The following is a 9,252-nucleotide window of genomic DNA, read 5'->3' on the forward strand; positions in this document are numbered from 1 at the left end:
TGTGCTTAGTTAAATATTTCATCAATTTCTAAAGTTAGTTTTGTCAGAATTAAAATACATTAATGTGCTTATTGTATTACTTCGACTGTCACTTATTTCTAATAATACACGACACCCTGTGGCTCAGCTGTTCGCTGGTCTATTGACGTGTCTAAACTGACAACTACCATTTGAAGTCTGGTTTTATATTTTAAAAATAATATTAATTGAATTATAAATATAGTTATTTGAATATAATCAAAAATATTGTGTAAACACCTTTAACTAACTTTAATTTTATCCACTATCAATTCTTAAGGTAAGTAAGTGAATATTACAATATATTTCGAATGACTGCTAAAGACTTACGCACGCACTTAATGACTTAAAGACGCACAGATTGTGGCTTTTAGTCATTTATGCGATAAATTAATATTTACAAGTTTCTCCAAATTTAGCGAAAAATGTCATATAGCAGTGGCCAGGGTGCTCCAAATGATTACTATGCTAGCGGCGGAGATCAGTCATATAACTTCGAAGTTCCAGAATTTGGCCAAGAATTGTATGCATATAATATATGGAATATAATTTTTGAGTAACAATGGTTTTCAATTGGTTCTAGAAATTTTCAAACTTTTGACAATACCGAAGCCTCCGTACCACCCAATTACGATGCTAGTTATGGAGGCGCTAGTCAAGGTCTTGGCGGTTTCTATGATCCTAATGCCTATGTAAATCAAACTTATGACCAAGATTCTGGTTTCAAGCCTGGTGGCACGGGAAATGATTTTGATGATGAGCCGCCTTTGTTGGAAGGTAGTATGCGAAATACTTTAAATAATAACATTTTTTGATTAAAAGTTGTATTTACAGAATTAGGAATAAATCCGCATCATATATTTCTCAAGGTAAGTAATTTCATCATCAATTCTGTTTGCGAATTTCTTCTTATCGAAGCTTAACATTACAATTCAAAGCCCGAGGTAGTAACAGTGTTTAATCTTGCATGAGCGAATACTTAATTCGTTTTTATTAAAATATTCTTATTTACGATAAATAGCAATTTAAAAAGTTGCTTTCAGTAAAAAAAAAGAAAAAACTTGAAATTCAATCAAAATAAGTAAAATGGACCATTTAATAGCATAAGATTAATCGCATTTTGAACCGAATCGTTTATGTTAGGTATTGCGGTGCAAAGTCTCGATTATTGTAAAATTATTATTAAAAAGTCAAATCTTGGCCGCTATTAATTTAACTATTATTCATTCTCACGTTGCGAAAACTGTCAACTCTGTACCATTCCAGAAAATTGTTTGGATAAAGTTTTCTGGTAATAATACAGCAAAGAAATATGTATGTTTTGAGCTTTTGTAGTAACTAATCGAATATTATTAATAGTATATTTATGAATTTCAACCTTAAAATTTTTTATCTTGTATTATGCGAAGAAATATTTTTTTCATTTGAAATCAAACATGTTAAAATTGAAGATAAAGTTATTTTATATGGTAAATGAAATATGCGGACATTTGGTTATACCTTACCGAAGATTAAAAAACAATTTGAAAATTTATCCAAAATAATTAGCAATAAGAGTGCAGTTTGGTAGTATGTAATTAGACCTTTTGCCGGTAAGCAAGTAATTACAGTCCTTTAATAGTTTTAATATAATATTCCATTTATTTCTTATTCATTTTGTTCTTGGAATAACATTCAGATTATATTTTATGTAGGTAAATCGAAATATTAATCATGGTGATGAACAAAAATAATAAAATAAATAAATTAATAAATAATAAATACATTTTTCAAATGAACACAAATTTTTAAATTTCCTTTCGCTACATTCAACTACAATGGGCGTTAAACTAACAGTACTCTCATTTTTTTACAACTTTATAAATCATATTATTTTAAAGCTCAAAAAGAATAACCAAAATATTAGTTGTTCACAATTTTTAAACGCAGTTTTAATATTATAGAATAAATATGTACGTATGTGTGGCTGGTGAAATTTTTTGCGAAAAATAGTCTAAAGTCTCGATACATTCATATGTTGAGCGCATGGTGTAAAATATTAAATTCGAATAAAAATTATATTGCATCTAAACATGCAAAGCAAACTGCCCTGAGGCTTAAAATCTACTCCGAGCATAGATTAAATGCATAAAAATCGCAGTTTTTCAAACCAAATATTAATAACTTATGTAAATAAAAAGCGCTAGTACGTACAAATGTGTGTGTGTATGTAAATGTGCTGCATAATTGAAAATTTACTTCGTTAGTTGTACATTCATATTTGCTTTTGTCTGATCACTCTGATAAACTACCAACTGAAGTTGCAATAGCAAAAAGCTGACAAAACAAACCGGCATGAATAAAAAATAAGTAATTTTATTGCTGTTGTGCCTTTAAGTCATTTTTTCAAGTCGCAACATAAATATGCATGTATGTACATATATAAATTCCTATGTATTTGTATATATACATATATGCTACTGTTGCGGTGGCTGTTCACACTTGCCGCTCAACAAACTACAATTTCCAATACACGTTGTTGACAGCTGTTACCCGCACATAGCCGCCCGGCCAACATAGCCAGTGTCACAACTAATAATCCCAGTGTCATGTGTGAGCTGATTTCGGTGCACACTCATACATACACATACACATACAGCGTTGGCTTGTGGCCGTCAGCAACACCATTTATCATCAATTTCCATTTTTCAAAGTTTGACTAAAAATTTTACAAATGAATTCTCGCCACACATAGCACTGTAACAATGGCAACTGCAAAAAGAAGAGTGGACCACCAACTCCATCAGCTTGGAGACGCGCTCTTTGTACTGCACGTTGTGTTGTGCTGGCCAGCCCTTTTGTGGCTACGCTTGTACTGTGCGTAATACTTTTCCGGCAGCAAGCATCGCGTTCTGTTGCTAAAGTTTTCGTGCTGTTGCACATTGCTACCATTTTATTTCGTTTACAACTTTTGTAACTCTCATTTTTGGTCCACGAATTGTAAAGTGTGGGAGACGCTGCACAGTATTGTAGCATAACGCCAGTGGGGCAGCGAGGTGGGCACCAATAGATGGACGTATGCAGCGACGCGTGTGAATTCTTTTCTAAAGCATGTAAGTGGAAAAATTCAAGCTATGGTAAATCGAATTGTCATGGTATTCCTATTAAAATTTTTTACAAATTGAGGATCTTTGGCGTGCAAAATACATGTTAGAATTGTTTCACATTGAACTGTAAAATTTACGTTGTTGTTCTTGTTGTAGCGCTAGTGTACTGCCGATTTGATAGTCCTTGACCGGTTAAAAAACTCCGGATTCGCTCTGTGGACGTAGACCCGACTGTCGTTTGAACGGGCTTACAAATGTATAATTTGTAAAACTTACACCGAATTCGGTACTGAAATGAAAACTTGTAGTTGTCATGCTGGCTTAAGGTGCTAACATCAAGAGGTCATTCCTCAAACCAGACTTCGGACGCAACAAACTTCCGACAAACACTGGTCGCCATTCACAGTGGAGCCATCAACACCTTCACCAACTCCCTTCCAGTGAATGATGTACACCATCCATTGCAGGCGAAGAGCTCAAGTTGCCGCCAGAAACGAGAGTGACCTTGCTCAGCTTCATTCTGGATACTGAGGCAGGTTAAATACCTACCTATCCAAAATACACACCGACATATCCAATATATGTCCTGCGTTTAAAGAGTCTCCGCATGACACTGGCCACCTCTTTGCATGCCCCACCAACCTCACTCATCTGACACCCCTCTCCCTGGGAGGTGGGATCCTTTCACATCTGACAAGATATATTCACGAAATTTGGTATGAGTTATCGTTTATATAAATAATGTAATATCGGAAGAAATTGTTCAGATCGGCTCACTATAGCATATAGCTTCCATACAAACTGAACACGTAGTTACTATAAGAAATACACCTGTGAAGGGTACATTACCTTCGGTGCAGCCGAAGTTAATGTTTTTTCTTGTTTTTTTTACTAAGTTTACGACTCCATACATGAAAAGTTTAAATAAAAATTTTTGAAGTTTTACTGGCAGAAAATTGTTTCAAACTAACCGAAAATTGTTGTTTACTGCTTTTAGACACTGGCAGTGCTGAATCCTTTGCGTGCCACCGATCAAACTATTTTGCAGGATACAGATATGGCCGGCCCACTGGTATTCTGTTTGGCTTTGGGCGGTTTTCTGCTCTTGGTAAGTACTTTTTTTTTCATATTTTCATAAATTACATAATTACAAAAATATGCTACTTATTTATAGAATTTAAAATCAGTTAAATAAAAAATAATTATACATACATACACACATGTATACGTGTACTCGAAAGTAGTACAAATTTAACAAAATTCTGTTGTAAACATTTAAACATTTGCCTGAAATTTTTAATTGAAAAACTTTTCAATGTTCTTATTTCCGGTGATAACGTGGTGCTGCGCTCTTCAACTATGCATGGAACAACACAACAAAACCTCAACAATAATGGTGATGCTATATCCACCACACCTGCAACAATCAACCGCATAACGAACTGTGCTCCATCACCACGCTACCGCACCTCTGACCACTCACCAATCGGTTACCATAACGCGAAATCGACCAACAACACCAATCGCCCTACTTCAAATCGAATGACCGCTGTCCATCATGGCATTGTGTGCGCGGTTCTGGCGCTGCTTATATTGGTGATGCGGCGCTTCCAGAGCGGCAAAGTAACATTCTCATACATTTATGGCATCGGTGTGATGGGCTGCATCGCCTTTTATTGTCTACTGTCGCTTATGGCTACACAGGCGCAAGTAACCTTCGGCGCTGTGGTCTCTGTGCTCGGCTATTGTTTGCTACCCATGGTGGTGTTGTCCGGCATTAACGTTTTAATCACCATACAGTGAGTATACACACATCCACGCATATACTATGTAAACAAACACACACATACATACGAGTACATGCATAAAAAGTGCAACTGCGTCTGTAGGAGTCATACTCGTGTTTCTTCTGCATGCTTCTTTGCTTTAATACAATGCAATAGTTTTTATAGCTTTCATCGGCCATCCGCCATCCCATTGTGCTGTAATTGTTATTATTGGCAGTTTTTGTATACATTTTCATTTGTTTTCCATTGATTGCTGATGGTCAGCGAAACAATGCAAAAAATTATATATTTTTTGTATATAAAACAAATATTGTATAAAATGCGCGCGCAACGGAGCAAACAGAAAACGAAATACTTCTTCATCAACTTCCGTGGTTAATTGAAAAATTTCAGCGCATAAAATGCATACAAATGTATATATGTAGATATGTTCCATATATACACACACATGCATGTTGGTGGACACCCCTGGCCACTGCTCAAAGGGCATCTGCCTATTTGTGCTGTTAATGTAATGTAAACAGTTAAAGCGCTGGCGCGCGACTCATTTTTTGACTTTTAGTGTTTCTGAGGGTTTACGCAAAATTCGTGGAAAGTCTAAATCAGTCTAAACTAGGAAAATTTTCAGCATACGCTTGCATATACGCCTATAAAAAGCGCTAGAAATTTTCTACTGTGAGCGCCGCCAACAGTGAGTAAATAAAAACAGTTAGCTGCATATCTCTGTGTATGCGTAAGCATGAATGTACTAACTTATTGACTGCACTCAGTTCAAAATGCATTTTTGCATTTTTCCTTTAGCAATTTCTCCAATCAATTTCCATGTACATATGTAAATGTACGTTTGGGCGCCAGCTGGTCTCAGTGCTTTTAAATTTCAACAGACGCGTTTAATTGATACAACACATGCGGCCAACTATGAGCAGTTCGCTCAATCCCCCTTTTCTATTTTTTTTTAAATTTTTTTCTATTTGCAAATTTTTTGTGCGCTTTTTGCCGCTTTTGGCTTCAAACGTACTATGTCTAAATGTACGGCCAACTGCATATATGTATACTCACTTTGCTAGTTGTTGTTGTTGTTGTCCTTTTTGCCGGCCAGAATGTGCCTCTGGTGTAAAGTCAATAAAATATTGTACACCCAGGAGATTGGCGCGCTATGCGCTGCGTAATTTAGCTGTACCAGCGCCGGCTCACCCGCCGATCAGCACCCGCTCGTATAAACATTCAGTTCGTGTCTATAGCCCTGCATACTAGCGCTCTTTGAGATTTTTGCACACTAGCTTCATAGTTTTTATTGGCGCAGTTTTTTGTTGTTGTTGCAATTTTTGCGCTTTTGCAATTTTTATTAACTTCAGAAGCTGTTCAACGCAAAGCCAATCTCCAACACTGATTCGTGCAACCAATGGCAACATCAACACCATATCCACCGGTCCCACTGGCTTTGGCAATGTGCTTTTCAACGATTTTGACTGCTGCACTGGTGTGTGCTCTATCCTAGCTAGGGTCAATACATTGCCTTTTTGTAGTTATTGTTGTTGCTAATCGTCCTTTTTCGCTGTAGCCACTGTATTCAACACTGAACGCTCATAATTTTGTTGTTCATGCGAATTAAAAAGTCTGTACACTTTTTTGCACACACACAATTTCACGGAGCGTCACTTGTTTCCTTTTCAATTACAGTTTACTCCGACTTTGTGCGTTAATTTAGTGTGAAACGCTTTCATTATTCACGAGCATTCGACGTTTAGTCAGAGCATTGTTGAAAATATTAAAGTTGTTGGCGAAAATCCAAATTCAATGTTATTAAACGCGTGCAAATTGGTTTCTCGCCGGCCGATTAAAGCAAATAAATGCTCGTAAAATCAGGAATAACCTCTTATTATTAAATATTTCTGCTTTATAGTTCTCATATCCTTTTTCGAAGTCGTGCCATATTATTGAAATTTAAGATAATATTGCTAGTGAAAAAGGTATTTTCGTATTTCTAATGAAACTTCTCCTTATTTTTTTACATTTATAATAATAAATAAATAAACAAATAATATTTCAGCTTAAATGAAGTTTAAAATCTCACCTTTCCAACCATATATGGTATGACATAACGTGATTGATAAAATACGAAAAGACTTTTTCGACTTTCCTTTTCATAGATATTTTTTATATAAAAACGGTTTTTAATTTTTCTTAGGGGCACATTGGGACTGATCATCGCTGGTGTGGCGATACTCTGGTGCGCTATGTCCGCTTCGAAACTATTTGTGACGGCCTACTCCATGGACCATCAACAAGTGCTGATTGCGTATCCGTGTGCGCTCCTGTATGGCGTCTTTGCTTTGATTACGATTTTTTAAAATATACAAAACTATGAAATCTAACATAATATAATAGTGGCCTAATAACCTCAATATAAGAACCTATATTAATAACACAATATTAGTGGCTTTAGCAAAAATTGGCGAGATAATAAGTAGGATATGCCGAACGAAAAAAGAATTTGGAAATTTAAGCGCGAAATACTACATACATATATTATTACTAAATTCATATTTTCTAATAAAAGGAAACTGAAAAAATTCAATTGCAGCTCATAAAATAATATATATAAACGTATATCCAACATGGCAGTTGTCTAAAGAATCACAGGTATGTTTAATATTTATTTTTATATTATTTAAATTTATTTCATTTTTTTGTAATTTTATGGAGGGGGCGGGTATTCTAGTCTAGAAATAAAATCGATTATATTTTCAAAGCTCAACTAATCAAAAATAATATATGTATGTCTACAAGAGAATTTTTCAAGTTATTTTCAGAGATATATACATTATGTAGGTAGTTTGCTGTCTCGGCATCCAAACTGGCTCGCCCGGAACTGAATTTTTTCCATATCCACAATTTCTCAGGTAGAAGTTCAGTAGAACCAATTTACATGGAATTTTTAAAGACTATTCTTTATTGTTTATGTCTGGATTCTCAATTTTATTAAAAAAAACTCGACAAAAAGTGGTAAAAAATAGTTGTTGTATTTGAAAATTTACTTACTTTTAAAAAAATCGATACAGTCAAAAAATTGTTACAAAAATTGTGATTTCATTTGTTTTCAGACTGTTGCCATTTCGTGAGAAATTTTTTTTAACTCATTCCGAGTTCCAGACATTGCGATATTATTTTTGATATATATTTTTTTTATTTTAGTTGCTAGAAGTTGAAAAAGTGGGTATGGTCAGGCATTATTTTTGATTAACATTTATTGCCAGAAGGACTGAAATCGTGGGCCACTAGCCAATTTTTTGAGATCCGCACTTGACCAACTGCTACTTTTTTAAACTTTTAAACATTTTTTTGATAAACATTTTTTTTATATTTATTTTATTTTTTTATATTTTTTTATTTTTATTTTATTTTAATTTAATTTTTTTTTTTTTTAATATTATCTTTTTTTTATTTATTTAACCTTTTTGTTTCTTTTTTCTTAAATTCTTGTAATGTTGAAAATAACCAACACAAAAAAGTTAGTAAAAAACTGATTCCATTATTAAGATACTTCAAAAATTACCAGAAATGTATGCCTCTAGACTGGAATACCTCATCGAATGTTGTTATTAAAAACTCTCAGTTGGTTTACTGATCAATCCTGAACTCAACTGTAATTCTAGTACTCATTAGGCAATTGCTTTTGCTAATATGCTCAGAATTAAAAGCTAGCCGAACGATAAATGCTGTTTCTAAAAATGAAATGTATTCATATTCTGTCATAATTCTCAGTACGCTCAATTATTTAGGAAATTGTTTGCAACTCAAAAATATAAATTTCCCCCGATATCCTTTAAATTTGATGTTTTGTCGTTAATTGAGGCGCAAAAAGTGTAACCAGTGAGCTCGAAATTATTAAAAAGAAAAAAAAAAAATAGAGAGAGAAGATCGCCCAACCAAACACAATAATTAATGGCATTCATATTATAATTTTTTATTTATTATTTTATTTATAATGACATTTTTTGTATGTTGAGAGTTATTTCGATAATTTCTGATATCTCATGCTGCCTTCGATTTTATGCCTAAAATGAGATTTTATGTCTGTAAATGTTCAGATTTTGGTATCTTAACGGAAACGGTAATAATTTGTTGGCATTACTTCGTTCGGGTATTGGCTCGATATTAGGTCAATCCTACGAGTACCTTCTAGGCAGTGAGTACATTTTTTGTGTGGTGTATTTGTATGCGATCGCCTATGTATGTATGCCATATATGCCGTTATGCTAACTTGGTTTGCTCACTTCAATTATTCGAAACGTTTATTTTTGTTTTCGTCCGTTGCTTTCGCTTTTTGCGATTCGTTCAATTGGAAATGTTGGTTAATT

The 9,252-nt window shown here is 34.2% G+C and overlaps 1 protein-coding gene across 1 annotated transcript; it reads left to right on the plus strand.

The window, feature by feature from the left end:
- Positions 1 to 148: 148 nt before the first annotated feature.
- Positions 149 to 7,469, plus strand: LOC108978875 (protein YIPF5). The gene is made up of 7 exons (XM_018949382.1): positions 149 to 298; positions 438 to 541; positions 602 to 795; positions 853 to 887; positions 4,102 to 4,212; positions 4,719 to 4,903; positions 7,080 to 7,469. The coding sequence occupies exons 2-7, from the start codon at positions 444 to 446 to the stop codon at positions 7,240 to 7,242; spliced, it is 786 nt and encodes a 261-aa protein (XP_018804927.1). The 5' UTR covers positions 149 to 298; positions 438 to 443; the 3' UTR covers positions 7,243 to 7,469.
- Positions 7,470 to 9,252: the final 1,783 nt, after the last annotated feature.

The sequence above is a fragment of the Bactrocera latifrons genome, unplaced genomic scaffold (assembly GCF_001853355.1).
Source record: "Bactrocera latifrons isolate USDA-ARS-PBARC rearing strain unplaced genomic scaffold, ASM185335v1 scaffold_129, whole genome shotgun sequence".
Lineage (NCBI taxonomy): Eukaryota > Metazoa > Arthropoda > Insecta > Diptera > Tephritidae > Bactrocera > Bactrocera latifrons.

Bases quoted from the DNA above. Each gene is read 5' to 3' on its own strand.
- LOC108978875 (XM_018949382.1), top strand. From the start codon at position 444: ATGTCATATAGCAGTGGCCAGGGTGCTCCAAATGATTACTATGCTAGC. The intron at 542-601 runs GTATGCATATAA...AATTGGTTCTAG, and splicing joins CCAGAATTTGGCCAAGAATT to AAATTTTCAAACTTTTGACA. The intron at 4,904-7,079 runs GTGAGTATACAC...AATTTTTCTTAG, and splicing joins AACGTTTTAATCACCATACA to GGGCACATTGGGACTGATCA.